The sequence below is a fragment of the Glycine soja genome, chromosome 14 (genome assembly GCF_004193775.1).
Source record: "Glycine soja cultivar W05 chromosome 14, ASM419377v2, whole genome shotgun sequence".
Lineage (NCBI taxonomy): Eukaryota > Viridiplantae > Streptophyta > Magnoliopsida > Fabales > Fabaceae > Glycine > Glycine soja.
The window spans coordinates 38,920,971-38,936,908 of record NC_041015.1 but is presented as its reverse complement, the minus strand read 5'-3'; the positions used below and the strand labels follow the sequence as shown (position 1 = coordinate 38,936,908).

The 15,938-nt window shown below is 30.0% G+C and overlaps 1 protein-coding gene across 1 annotated transcript; it reads left to right on the top strand.

The window, feature by feature from the left end:
* Positions 1-5,115: 5,115 nt before the first annotated feature.
* On the top strand, positions 5,116-7,920 carry LOC114383381 (bidirectional sugar transporter SWEET3-like). The gene is made up of 6 exons (XM_028343045.1): positions 5,116-5,269; positions 5,367-5,403; positions 5,592-5,814; positions 6,309-6,470; positions 6,912-7,031; positions 7,405-7,920. Exons 1-6 carry the CDS (start codon positions 5,233-5,235, stop codon positions 7,588-7,590), a joined length of 765 nt encoding a protein of 254 aa, XP_028198846.1. The 5' UTR covers positions 5,116-5,232; the 3' UTR covers positions 7,591-7,920.
* Positions 7,921-15,938: the final 8,018 nt, after the last annotated feature.

The following is a 15,938-nucleotide window of genomic DNA, read 5'->3' as shown; positions in this document are numbered from 1 at the left end:
GTATATTAATAAAGAATAAAATATATGTATGCTTTAATATGAAATGATATTTTGTCAATAATAAATGATAATAATGGAGTTAGAGATTTTTTTTTGTGCCACTAAATATAAAGTATAAATGTTTGCCAAAAGTAAAGAAAAGTGCACGTACGCATGCCACCGAATGATCAGCGAGCTGCAGCGACATCCAGCAAGTAGGAGCTAATTGGATAATATCACTATGCATTTTATTAATTAAATCACAAGGCTGCATGATTAGCTCTGATATTTTACCAAAACTCTGAAGTATGGAAGAAAGACCAAAGTGAAAATGATAGATGTCATGTGTGTATTTGTGAATAATAATAATAATAATAATAATAATATTAATAATAATAATAATAATAATCTCTTCAAAATAATTATAATAATTATATTTGTGGATATCATATTGCCATCTACAGAGCAGTAGATCAGTTGTATGCTCCTACATGGACACAAGGCAAAGGCAATGAATGTCACTATATCATGTATATGAATTACTTGTTTTGATATGCCTCCTAATAACGCAGCATATATATCACTTAATTATTTGTAGTTAAGCTAGTGGCTTCTGATTCATCTAATAGTATTATTAAAACTATTTATGGGTTTCTATGTAAAGTCAACTTCATCATGGGCCCAAAATAAGATTATGATTTTTAAGGTGCAGACCCTGTTTTTAGAGACAGAAATTACTAGAAGTTGGAAAAAGGTTTGTACATGTGGACTTGAAAAGGAAGTGGAAGAAACTTGATTTTGATAACTTCAGAAATATGGGAAATAAAAAAAAAGGCAAAAAAAAAAAATGCATTGCAAATAATGGAAGAAAGGACAAAGATATTTATTTTCCCTTCCCCCGTTAATATGCAGTCATTTTATTCCCTCTCGCAACTAGTGTTTCATTTTTTTTATCCCTTTTTTTATCGGTATCACATGTCATTAAACTAAAATTTAATTAGGTGAATCTTGAGGGAAAAAAATTAGCCATAACATATCAAAAGAAGAATGCTTTATAAGAAAAAATGATAAGATTGGAATAGGCTCCAGACTTTGGTTGCCTGCTTGATTGAGACAAATCAATTATGTACATAAGATCTCTATCTCTCTTCGAAATTCAAATTCATATAGAATTTGATATTTAATTTCTGGTGAATTTCCATCCATTATTTTGGTGAATATATAGAAGTTATTCGGTACATAAAAATCCGACTCCCAGTTTTCCTTGCATTTCCATGTGACAAATAAGCGAGTATATGTTACTATAATAATGTCAACGTCAGTGTGGATTTTGTGCTTCACATATGACAAAAACAGTACCCGTTAGCTATGTTTCTTTTAAATTGGGGTTAGCTAGGAACATATTCTATGTTCTCAAATATAGATATTTGTTGGGGGGTGGGCGGGGGGTGCGGCAAAACACACCGTGCGCTTCTGGAGGCATTCTCCCTGCTCCAGATCAAATACACAACGAATGGTGTAGATCAAAAAGTAGATATTGGATCAATCGGTCAATTCAAACAGATAAATTTATATTTGGAAAAATATCATTTTGTTTTAAAAATCTCATATCTTCGGATTAAAAAACAATATAAAATAATTTAACATTTTCAGTGAATTATAATTAAATTACATATTTTATTTAGCTTTACATACTTCCATGTTACAATTGAAATCATATATTTATTATATTTATTTATTTATTTTGGATGAATTATTATTTTTAAGATTTTAATCAAGATATACCAACAGTGTAAATATTTTTACCTTCTCAATCAATAATAAATTATTATATATTTAAAATCTATTCATTTTTAATAATTAATTTAAATATTATATTTAAAATAAATACTAATTAATTAATAATATAAGATATTTACTAATGATATATTAAAAGTAAAGTATTTTCTTAATGACAGTTTGGAAAATGAATTAAATAAAAAAATGAGGACAGATGATTTAAGGATGATAATTAAAATTATACTGCAACAAGTATTAATAACAAAAGTTTAACTCATAAAAAGTTGTTGGTATGAGTAAACCATAATTCAGTCTCATTAAAAGTTTTAAATTCAAGTAAAAGAAAAAAAATGTAATTAAATTTTTTTTATAAAAATTAACCATCCATAAAATTAATAAATGTTTAATCTTAATAACGTGATTAAAATAACAACTAAGTTTAACATGATCTATATCCAAAGTTACTAAGATAAAATTCTAATTTTAATTAAAAAAGCAATATAAAATACCTAAGGTAAGGTACGTACGATATATTCTATATTAAGTTCCTCTAGTAATGGAGAAATTGGCCCTACCTGCGCGCTGTGCATCATAAAAATTGCATTGTATACGGTCATTCAAGTCAAAAGAAAGTGCTGCTGTAAATTTGACACTGTGGCTAGCTGCAGCTGAAATTAACATGCAACTGGAGAGGATTTTTGTATGGAAAGCGGTGCTAGCAACAGCATAACCTATTCTATGTCATTAAATAATATTCTTCTTGCCTAATACAGCATCACAAATGCAGAACCAAACACACACGAAGCATCAGAAACCCTTTGTTGTGGTCTGGGTTGCGGATATCTAATTTCCAGTCTGTTAATTATTAAGGCCATTAGCAAATTAGAGGGTACATTGACAAGACTAACAAAAAAGGGGTTTAAGATCACATCCTTAATTTTTTTTTTCTGGCTGCTTCGCGTTGAATTTTAGGAGGGTATATGTCGAACCAGAAACATGACGTACAAATACGTTACAACTATTAGACACATACATATTCAATACGACGATACGGTAATTTTAAAATATGCTGTATAAGATAAGTGTTTTTAATATATTATAGATTCAATAAATCCAAAATAAATAAATAAATTATTTATGAAAAATCTCAAACATATTTAAATTTCTCTCTCTCTCTATATATATATATAAAAGACATATATATATATGATCACAGTCCTATAAATTCAAATTATGAATTAATAACCAACAAGTGGTTGGTCTTTGGTCTCTTAATAAGATTTCATATTTAAACTTTGTAGATAGAAAGATTAAGATTGAAAAATAAAATGCAACTAAAAGTAATAAGATAAATTTTTGTCACATATTAATTATCAATAAAATGGATGAATATTTTACATCAATTATATGATTATCTAAAAAAAGATTTAAACATATCTTCAGTTACTATAAGTTAACTTTTTTTTTCCTATAATTTTATTTTTTTTATTTAATTTTAGTCTATGTAAATTGATGTTTTTCAATTTTGGTCCTTGTAATTTTTTTTATTCATTTTTAATCCTTATAAATTATTTTTTTTTTAATTTTTTGTCCCTTTAAGATTTTATTGTTTTTCATTTATAATCCTTCTAAGTTTGCACTTACTCAAGAACCAAAATTAGAAAAATGTAAATTTACAAAAAATAAAAATAAAAAAAATATTTTACGAGAACTAAAATTAAAAAGACACAAACTCAAAAAGACTAAAATTAGAAAAATAAACTTATAAAGACCAAAAATAAAAAATACTAACTTACACAGATCAAAAACATATTTAAACTTTAAAAAAATAATATATTATTTGGACATTACTAAAAATAAAAAAATTATAAATCATTGTCTCTATAAATTACTTCTTACTATTTATAATGGAATAGTATTATTAATCTCATTCCTATCTTAAAATTATCTATAAAAGGGACAATTTTCATTTTTAGTTCATTAATGGACCATTCTTCTATGTTTTTATATTACACATGCTTATAGGTCTCATGTAGCTTTATTATGTTTTCATAAATTTTATAATAGGCTTAGGTATTTCACTCATACTTACCAGAGAAGTATACAAGCATATTGATATTGAATAAATATAGGATACGGATAGTATCCGAGATTCATTATCAGAATGATCTCCAGCTTAATTTGCGGTTACCGTAATTTTTTCTTTCTTAATCTTGAGGCATCACCATCATCATCCAAGATAACCCCACTTTTATGAGCAGTGAACTGGAATAGTGTTCAGCAACTGAGTTGGTTAACTGCGCATCACTGAAATCCTTTCGGTCAGATGAGTTTTATATTCCATATACTAGAAATTCTTCTTTGTAAGGTTCAAAGAATTCTTGGTGATGCGTGAATAAGAATAATAAAATCTATATCGATCATGCAATTGTACAATATGATCGTTATTTCCTTTTCTATTGGATGTTCCCATTGGGTTATTGGTTTAGCTAATAACTAGACTTGGTGCATCTGATACACACGTATTTGCTTGCTTTAGAAGACAAACAAAGTGTGATACTAATCATAATATATTATGGTGCCACACCCTATTGGCAAGGAAGAATAAAAAACAAAAACTTTGCCCCCATATGGAGGAAGATAATTATTATTTTTTTTCTTTTTTACTTTCGTAATACTTGAAGAAACATGAAGATGTAAAAAATACTTATCATTCTAAACATAGTAAATTCGGAAGCAGTAATCCGCAATGAACTTAATCTGCGGCATGCCAATTAAATTCCCATATCATCTCTAGAAAATGGAAGCCACATCATCAAGAGCAGGGCACTTCATTTAGTAATGTTTTTTAACACATTATTGGTATTATTAATGCTTTAGCAACAGAAAAGCAGAAGGCACTTATCAAATCATACCCATAAAAACAAAGAAGGAGCATAGCCAACAGCAATATTCTAGATTGTTTCAATTTTTAAAATTACACGCAGGAAATTTTGTCAAAAACGGATGGTGCAAATCTATAGTGCCATCTACCACTCATCAGAGTTAGTAGCAAATATGAATCCATGCTATAGAGTAAAATAGCCATTAAATAAACGGAAAAAAAAGGGAATTTATGTTAGCCGCACTATTGAGCAAGTTGAGAGAAAAGCTTCTCAATTTGAACAATGTTTTGCATCCACAAGTTTATTAAAGACACAGACAGCACTACCTCTCTCTCTCTATCTCTTCCTTTTGTTTTTCATATTCTGTTTTCATATTCTTATTTTACCGCAATATTTTAACTGCCACTTGTCGTTGAATAATGCCCTCAAAGCCTTATAAATAGAGCATCCTCAAAAGGATCTCTTCATTGGTAGACATAACTTCCCCTTAGTATTAGAGAGAGAGAGAGAGAGAGAGAGAGAGAGAGAGAGAGAGAGAGAGAAACTCTTACGTGTTACTCTCACTTCACAAAAGAGTAAAGAACTAAACATGGCAGAGACCCTTCGTATGGTTGTTGCTGTTATTGGTACTGCTTTGTTCATTCATTCCTAAGCTTAGCTTAGCATTATTGACCATTACTATAAGTCTTCAACAAAAAGTGACCTATTTGGGTGTTCTTGCAGGGAATGTTGCCTCAGTGTCTCTTTATGCTGCACCAACGTATGTTAATTTACATTCCACCACTCCGGTTGTGTTTGTACTCGCCTTTAGCACGTTGAACGCTAAAGCTTCCTCTCAACGTGCATTGGAACGCGAGAAATACTTAAACCAAACACACCGATAGTTGCTTTCATCTTTCTCCTTTTTTAGTCATCATGAATTAAACATTGGCCTTTTTGCTTGTGCAGGGTTACCTTCAAAAGGGTCATAAGGAAGAAAAGCACTGAGGAGTTTTCATGCATGCCTTACATCATTGCACTGCTGAACTGTCTTCTTTTCACTTGGTATGGATTGCCAGTAGTAAGCAACAAGTGGGAAAATTTACCTCTTGTCACAGTTAATGGAGTTGGGATTCTTTTTGAGTTATCCTATGTTCTCATTTATATCTGGTTTTCTACACCAAAAGGAAAGGTAAGTTGTATACATACTCTAACTCCCTCTTTTAAGATTATGTTATTCTCTTCATGCATAAAAAAAATCTTACTAAACTTTACACCATTTTCTAAATTAAAATCGAAGGATTCAAACCCAAGCAACATCAATGATACATGCATGGAGGTTTTCATGATATTAAATTTCTTCCAAAAACAAAGGGAATGGTCAGCTATTAACACCAGTTACCAAAGGAGTCTAATTCAGTTGGTTAAGTAATGTGCGTAGGTTGTTCTGTTCGATTTCTATGATATAAAATAACAATATTAACTCATTTCTTGGTCACCTCAGTCTAAACAAAGAAATAGAAATTAGATAAAAGGAAGCATGTGACTTGAGAAACACATATTTGGATATGTGCATGAACAATATTTGTGTTTTGTATCTCATGTGAAAAATATCAGTTCCTCTTTTTACCACCATGCACATGCTTCACATAACTATATGGTTCTGAAACACATGAAATTTTGCAGGTGAAGGTGGCCATGACAGCAGTACCAGTTCTTATAGTGTTCTGTGTGATTGCTATCGTATCAGCTTTTGTCTTCCCGGATCATCGCCACCGAAAGCTTCTGGTGGGTAGCATAGGCTTGGGGGTGTCAATAGCAATGTATGGATCTCCTTTGGTTGTAATGGTGAGCCATCTTCCTCTTCCACCGCACCGCATCTTTTCCTTATTAATATTTATATTTCTTTCAATTTAATCGAAACACGGAAACGCAAAACCGAAACAGAGGAACAGAGTAGTTCCAACATGAATAATCCTAGTTTAAAACAGCAATAAAAAAAATAAAATTGTGCCTTAACTTCTAAGTGTCAAAATTTTCATTTTGTTCCTTTAAAATATCTCTGTTAGAATAAATTAATTTTTATCAGTTTATCACTCGTAGTTAATTTGGTGAAACATGATAAATGGTAATAGAAAAAATAATTTAACATTTTAAGAAATTAAAGTGAAATAGATACGAAAAGTATTATATAGCTTAAGAAAAATGCCCTTAACATGTTTCTCACGGGTGTTTTATTTTTGTCATTATCCTATCTTTACATAATTTAAGATTTTGACCTTATTGCAGAAGAAAGTGATACAAACCAAGAGTGTGGAATTCATGCCACTTCCTTTATCTTTCTGCTCATTCTTGGCCAGTGTACTGTGGCTGACTTACGGACTCCTCATTCGAGACATTTTCGTTGCGGTGTGTACCAGCATCACCAATATTTAATTTAAAGATAAAATATGTTTTAAGTAATTTATTTAGGATAAAATTTGATTTTAATTTTTGAACTTCAACTTTAAATAATTTACTACCTAAATTTTATAAAAAAAGTGTAACTTTTGTTTTGTTCCTCCACGCAGTGAAAACCGTGTGATGAGTGACAAAATCACACTATTTTCTAGAAATTTAGAAATCAAATTACTCAAAATTAAAATATGGAGACTAAATATTAATTTTTATTGAAAGTACAGGAAAAAAAACATATTTTACCGTTAATTTGATTAATCATTGATCATATTATTATAAGTTTCACAAATATTAGGATGTTGAGTTGATGCTCCACCTGTGACAGGGACCAAGTCTGATTGGAACACCCTTAGGCATACTCCAACTCGTTCTCCACTGCAAATACTGGAAGAGGAGAGTGATGGAAGAGCCTAACAAGGTGGAATTGCAAAAGGGGAACAACACAGAGAAACTTGACTTGGAAATGGGACATGGAAAAGAATGTGTGACAGTTCCTAGTAACTGCAACTAATGATCCAGGACAGCCTAGATTGAAAGATTTCAACTGGTTCTTCTAGGATTAAGGATTCCGGTTTTAATGTTCGTTTCATTAACCAAAAAAAAAAAAGAAAAAAAAATAATGGTATTAATTAACTTGGTCAATTCAGCTAGTGCACTGGTGGATATATTCACCACACAGATTTAAATCATAGTTGCCTAGTGAATGTCCTGTTACATGCTTTCTTTTCGTGGAAATTGGTTTGTGCCACTTAGTTATGTTTATGAATTTAATCGAATATACTTCGATTTAACAAAGCCATATCTTAATTTATAGAATTTTAATGAGGAGATTTATATTCAATGGTGCATGATTCTTAGATTTATGTTATCAGAGGCTCTGCTTGACAAAGCATGACGAGGGAGTATTATAAATTATTTGGAGGTAAAATAAATGGAATTCTACAAAGGAGGATGTACACTGTTCCTGGTAAGTAATATATATTCTGCGACAACATCTAACGTAAACCAAACTTTTGACGGATTTGACTTTTTTTAAAATTTATTTATGATACAAATAATTATGATTATTCAATTTTTTTTTACAATATCATTATTTTCAAATAAAAAAGAAACTAGTTGATATTCTAAAAATACACCTGAAGTGTAACAAAATTAAACTCTTGTTTAAATATAATTCTTCTAGCTGTGTAAGGCTTTTACTGTTTTCTGAGTTGAGAATTCAAGCAACACCTTTTTTTTTAATGAATAATTAAAGCAAGGCATTCCTTAAAGAAAGGATAGAAAAGGTTAATTAGGTTAATAATGTGTTTGGTTCCACCTTTCAAACCTAATTTTTGATATTTAGTGAGAAGTTAATAATTATAATTTACATATTTTTTAATGGAATTGACTATATTTTTTTACTTTTAAGATTTTCCAAACTAGCCATGAGTGAGAACTCAAAAATAGAGAGGGCACTTAACGCTCAATATGGTTAGAATGACAAAACGGAACGGGTCAGATGGGTTGCTATTAATTTGGTGGGATGGGGTCGAGAACCCAACCTGTCAACCCATCGTGATCCACCCTGTCTAACTAGTCGACTTGGTAGGCCAACGGCAAGATGGGATGGATTGACTCGTCAGCCCGCCATACATATATTTTTCTAAAAAAAATGTAAATATTAGGAGGTGTTTAGGGTTTGGGTTGTCACTTTATATTTTTTTAAGTTTATAGTGTTGTTAAAAAATGAAAATACATATTTTTTTTATTGTTTTTATATTATTTTATAAATTCAATTTCTCTAATATTTATAGGAAATTTTATATTAAAATCAAATTTAGAGTAAATAATTGATAAACTTTATGTTTTTTTAACTAAATTTGTTCCTCTTTTAAAAAAACTAAATTTGTTCATTTCGATTAATTTTATGAAATAATTTTTTTTTTCATTTCTGGTGGGTCAGACCACCAACCCGTCAACCCAATCTTAAGTGGGATGGGCCAGAATTTTTAGTTTATCATTAGAAGGTGGTTCAACCTACCTAGACTCATTTTTGGCGGGCCAAAATGGACTAGTCTGACCCATTTTGTCACTCCTAAATATGGGGATACCCTACCAAATATAGTAATATATGAGTGTGCATAAGTATATAGATTCTCTCTAGTGACATTTTTAGATGAGATCTTAACTATTAAATTTATTTAATTTTTTTTACTAAAAATACTGTAGCCTAATGTTTAAAAATAAGGTTAAATTGTATTGTACATTTTGGTCTCCTAATTTTTCAAATCTTTCATTTTGATCTCTTTAATTTTTAATTATAATATTTGACAATTTTAGTTCATCAATTAGATTATTAACTAATAATTATGAGTAACAAAGCTAACAGATTACTTATAAATTATGTTTTTTTACCAAAATTAATTATAAATGAATTCAAAATTATTAATTATTAAAAAAATTAATTTATAATTAATTTAATAACTCTTCTGGTGATAATTACCGGTAGTATTTCCATGCGTTGGAACAAATTATGTTTGTCTGGGTATTTTTTTTATTTAGAAAAATGAATTTTAAAACTTGAAAAGATTAATGAAAAATAAATATTTTTATATAAAATTATATTCACAGTTCGTACTTTTTACAACCAATTTTTTTTTATGTTTTTTCAACAAATTAATTTGACGTATTTTATCTCAATTTTTTTAAAACATGCAAATTTTTACCTTTAGTTTTACATACTAAAATAATTGTACTTTTATCCTCAACTTTTTTACTTTTTGGTAAATTTTATCCTCATTTTTTTTTCTTTTTTAGCAAATTTTATCCTTAACTTTTTTACTTTTTAACAAATTTTATCATAAACTTTTATGCTTATGTTAGTATGATACGTTAGCTCAACAACTAAATGTAAATTTTACAAGTTTTTTTATTTAAAAGTTAGGGATAAATAAGACTAAGTAATCAAACAATTTTTATGATTAACATTTTTTCTTATAGTTCTTTTATATAACACTAAGTACACTTATTATCTCAAATTTCACTTATTAAAAATTTAAATACTCAATATTGAAAATCATCAAAATTCGTTATCTTTTTGTTATCTATATTATGTGAAATTTGTCTCAAAAGAAACATAGGAGTGCATTCAAAATATCACTTCAAGTAGTTATAAGAGGTTGAATTAGGAGCAAGACTATTTTAAATTTTGAAATATTAGTTGAAATAGTTATAAAGAAGTTACATCAAATAATATCATATCTGTGTATTTAGAAATATTGTTGTACAATGTCGAAATCGTAGACCTTTGACTGCAAATTTTGAATCATTGTCACTTAACTCCACAAACATAACACCACACATCGAAATCAACTATTGATTCAAAAGGTCGTATGTATTCATTCTTACCTTTTATGAATTCATGTTTCTTTATTTTACTAAATCTTTTTAAATCATTTACTTTTCTAATCTTTATTTCTTCTTGAAACCTTTACTTTTCCCAATTTCTACTTCTAGTAACCATTGAAATTATTATCGAAGGATAATCATTATTGAAATTAACTTTAAAATTGAAAATACTATTATACAATATACTTACAAATCATCTTGTAGACCGTTATATGCTATTATTATAATTAAAAATGAACATCTTTATCAAAATTACTATTATTATATGTATTAAGTATTAGACAATTTTCTGATAAGTTGAAAACTAAGAACTTGATTATTTGATTAAAAAGAACATACAATCAAAAATGAATTCTATATCTCATCTTTAAATGTATAATATTTATTTATTAATATAATTATTTAGTAAAATTTACTCCAGTTGTTATGAAAATATATTTCTTTCGAAAAGTAACTACAATTTTATGATTAACATTTTTTCTTATAGTTTTTTGCAGCATGAGTACTGGTTTATTTGTCCCATCGTGCTTATTTTTTATTTCCTTTTATCCTTTTTTGATCAATGATATTTTCAAGGTAGGCCGCTTAGGATCTATGACGTTGGTAGTGTCAACCTAATTGGGATCTTTTGCATTGTTCTGAAATTTTACCCATCCTTGATTTATAAAAAAAAATGAGATTGATTATTTTATCATGAAAAGAAGCATAACATACCTATTTTGCATTACTTTATCATGAATCTGATATACATAGAGGATGATTTCCCAATCCATTATTTCATGAGGCATAGAGAAGAAAAAAAAAGAAATCAATAAAAAAGTAAAAAAATATAGAAATATAAGGGTTCGATTTATGCAATCATTATATGCAATTTTTATAAAGGATTCATAAATTAGAAAAGCAAGAGATAAAAACCTTCAATCACGAATTGGAGGAATTTTCAACTGTTTCCCAAACTGATTCAGAAACAAAAATAAAAAATAAAAAACATAATTTAAGAAAAAAAAACTTTTTTTTTATAGGAAAAGGTATTATAAATAAACCTAAATCAAAATTGCGAATTCATTTGTATGTGTGTCGTTGCTTCAAGATATCTCAAGTTCACTCCGTACCACTCTTTCATTGAAATGTTTAACCATTCAGGAAATCCCCCCCACCCACGAATTGCATATCTGAAACTCAAATAAGAAATATAAGTTAAAAAAATGTTTAGAGAAGACTCCTCTGAAAAAAGAGAGTTATTTAAGAAAAGAGTTTTCAGACAGAAACCTTTCTGAAGAAACTTGTATCTAACAAAGAGATAGTGATTATCACATTTAACCTCATTTAAGCATCCTTACAAATAAGGAATGGTAAGACAATCGTTAATTTAACAACAGCTCCATGTTTATATAGTTCACTTCTCAATGGCTGAATTAATTATGGAAATGATCAATTTGAATTAATAATTATAGGGAAATCATCAATTACTGTTATAAAAAATAATACCATGTAATATTGCAGTGATTCTTCTTATTGGGATTAACAGTGATATAATTATTAATTAAAAAATATTACACTTCAATTGACAAATTGGCATGGTTTCTTTATAAATAGTTGTCAACTTATCATAAATGCAAATTCATTTTTAATTGATGAATTAAATCGCAATTAAAATGTGATTTTATTTTTTATGGGAAAAAAGTTGTATGATTATTTTTTCCAAAATATGAGCAAAATTTTTTAGGGGGAAAAATTCTCATTGTCTATTGTAAATTTTAATTTGAATTGATTTGATAATTTGAACAAACTGTAACGTGAATTGAGTAAGACAATATATTTAAATTGAGAAATTAACATATATTTTAATATACAATTTGAATTTATTGTCCTTAGATTGAAACTATTTGTAAATCTGAATCGATTGCCTGCTTAAATTAGGCCTAATGGATTTTAAAGGAACAAAAAAAAAAAAAAAAACTCTATGACGGTGATTTTGATTCATGATGATTTTACTTTTATTTTGTTTAATGTGTCGAGTCAAAAGGATTTTTACTCTGTGGGTGGTATGTGTCTTATATCTTTATAACATATGTGTTTGATATTTTCATACTATAGACATATAAAGTCATGATCCACTACCACATGTAGTATAACTTTTAAAAATTCATTTATTATTATGTCTGAGATTTTGTTTCTAGAAATAATCTACTAGGATATGTCGCTTGTGAACCATAAATGAAGTCAAATTTGATATGTCATCTTCACTATCCAAAGAAGAGCTCTGCTATACAGGATCTACTTGCTGCAAATTCTCATACACGCAGGCCTTAAACAAAAATTTCTCTACATGAGGAAATAATGTGCATGAAATGCACCCAACAACCTTTTTTTATCAGACGAAGATCAAATGAAGATTTATCCATTGTGAGACAACAAATACTTGAAGACAAGGCTTATATAAACCAGAAACTTTGAAGATTGAAGTAGTTAATCTCGCACAAATATTTTTTACTCTTTTCCTTCAATAAGACTCTCTATATACTCTTATAAAATTAGAAAAAACTCTCAAAACACCCTAAGAGAAAATGACTAAGTGATGTTTTTGTTTATGTGTTTGTAAGACGAATTTGTTTTAGTCTCTAAGCAATCCTCAATCACAAATCTTTTATGATTTGTTTAGAGCCAACAATGACTTAGTAGAACAAAGAATATTGAGTGTTGATAAAACATGGGGTAGAGTTTAATTTGTAAGAGCCAGAAGAGGTTGTGACATAATACTTGTAACCACTTGAAAGTTAGTGGAATTTGGTGGTTTACCAAGAATGTGACGTAGTCTCAATGGTAGAGATGAACCAATATAACTTTTTGTGTATGTTTAGTCCTTGCTTTCTCTGCGCTTTTAACTGACCCTGGGTCTGAATTGTTTTTTAGTTGTTTGAGGATCTCATGCATTCTTCTGAACTCATTTTTCTCATCGACTAAAGTGCTATTGTAATAAAGTTTGTTATCTATTCTTACAAAGTTATCCTCATAGACGAAAAACTTTGTTGGTTTGAAAAAGTTTTTACAATTACATAAATCATAATTCAACCCTTCCCCTTCTTGTGATATATGCCTTTATAGTTTGGTATCAGAGCTTAGCCTTTAAGGGTTGAGCACCTGACAATGCCTAGAGGAAAAGATCCTAATGGCAGATAATAACAACAGCAGTCAGTTCATTATTGAGGGAGCTCTTCTCTCACAAGATCACCGGGCTTCGTAGTAGAAGACTATCCATATTGGAAAGACAAAATGGAGATGTACATTAAGTCCAATCACTATAGGCTCTGGCTAATCATCACAAATAGAGACATACCTATTATCAGGCCTGAAGTAGAATAGACAAAACGAAGAAGATCTGGCTATAATGGAGCTAAACACAAAAGGTTGTTATACCTTAACACGTGCTTTCTCCAAAAATGAGTACAACAAGATATGTGGATTAAAGAAAACTAAAGAAATTTGGGATCTCTAAGCATCAATTATGAAGGAACAAAAGATGTTCAACTTAGAAAAGCTGCCACTCTGACATGCCACTATGAAAGTTTTGTATTAAGGAAGGAGAATCTGTGGATGATATGTTTCGAAGATTGCAAGTCCTTCTAAATGGGCTTGAAGCTTTAGGACAGACCTTCACCAAAGCTTAGATTAAGTTGAAGATCTTAGATGGCTTTCCCGAAGTGTGGGAACCAAAGACAACAACTATCCAAGAAGCTAGAAATTTAAAAACTCTAGCTTGGGATGAACTATTAGGTATTCTAAGAGTTCATGAAGTTCATATTCAGAATAGAGGTCATCTTTCAAAAAGAAACTTCGCTGCCCTCAAAACCAGAGAAACTAGCTCCAGACGTGAAGAAAGAAAGAGCTCATCTAGGGCTTTGAAGGTACAAATGGCTTAGTCTGACACCTCAGCTAACAGCTCTGAAGGATCCATAGATGATGAAGTGGCCTTATGTCAAGAAAATTCAAACAAATAATGAAGAAGAAAGGAAATTTTAACACTCCTCTAGACAAAAAGATACAAGATTTAAAAAGAAACACAAGGAGGAGAACAATGAGGTCATCTATTTTGAGTGTAAGAAATATGGTCATATAAAGGCATAATGTCTTGAGTTAAAGAGACAAAGACATTTCGGAGACAAGAAAAAGAAAAGACTGATGGTAACTTGGGATGACTTAGATAGTGAAAAGAGCAACAACTCAGATGATGAGCAAGCTAACATTTGTTTGATGGCCAACACAGATGATGAGCAACATGCTCTTAATCTAACTCTTATTGTTGTTCTTCATCAAACAATGAAGAAGATATGCCTGTTAGTCGATGAATATGACTAACTTTTGTGTATAAAACTTGTGTAAATTGTATCAAACTCTTCCAATTTATGGTTATTTTAAAGTGTTATAAGTATTTTCTGTTAAATATAGGTAATAAATATTTAGTACTTTCATTTTGTGTGTTTAATAATCATTTTCTCTCAATTTCAGGTTAATTAGGGAAGATTTGGAAAGTGCTATTTTTCACCTTCTCACTAAGCCAATCTGTTGGCTTAGCGAGCATCCGCTAAGCGCAACACTCATGGGCTAAGTGCGAGGAAGACTCTGGAAGAAGATGAGTAGTACAGGTTCGCTAAGTGCACTGCTTCATCTCACTAAACGCATCGCTTCAGTTCATCCGCTAAGCGAGAAAGACACGCGCTAATCCGAAATTCACTAATGTGCACTAAGCGGTCCATAAGTGCGCTAAGCGCACGAGCACGAACAAGGCCGTCTATTTAAGCCTAAAATCAGATTTCAGAGAGGGAGTTTGGACTGGGATTCAGAGCTTTGCATGTCTAGGGTTTCTAGAGAGAGAAAGGTCCAAGTTCCAGAGAGTTTTGAGAGATTTTGCTATGTAAAGATCTGCGGAGACCAGAGCTTGAAGCAGGAGCTGGTTTGAAAGCTTGAGATGAGTTTGTGAGTGATTGTGAGATCCTAGAGGTGAAGGAGACATCCTCACCACTTGTATTTTAGCAATCTTTCATCTTGTTCTTCTCTTTGTTATAAAGAAGGCTTATTGGTTATGGAAAGCTAAATCCTTTGTTGGATCTTCCCTGTAGGTACCTGATGTAAATATATTTTTATCTATTTAATGATGTTTTGTGTGTTCTCTGTGCTATCTGTTTTTCACTCTAGTATGCCTTTACCTTGATCACGTAGATGCATGCTTTGTTAGGGTCATTCAACAATGGAAACTGGTCTGACTCTAAAGTCTTTGATAGTATAGGGCTTAGTTGTCGTACTATCATGAGGAATCAGGGTGCGATAATTTAGTTGTGTATGTGTGTCTTAATGTGGTCCTGGTTGAGTTTAGTCTTACAAGAGGAATCTGTGGATGATGCTTGATCAGGATTAGGCTAAACTATCTTGAGGAATCGGGGTTTAGTATCTCAGGAGACACTATAAGAACAC

Coding starts and splice junctions, on each gene's coding strand:
- LOC114383381 (XM_028343045.1), top strand. CDS start 5,233: ATGGCAGAGACCCTTCGTATGGTTGTTGCTGTTATTG. Junction 5,270..5,366: donor TATGGTTGTTGCTGTTATTG/GTACTGCTTTGT, acceptor GTGTTCTTGCAG/GGAATGTTGCCTCAGTGTCT. Junction 6,471..6,911: donor GATCTCCTTTGGTTGTAATG/GTGAGCCATCTT, acceptor ACCTTATTGCAG/AAGAAAGTGATACAAACCAA.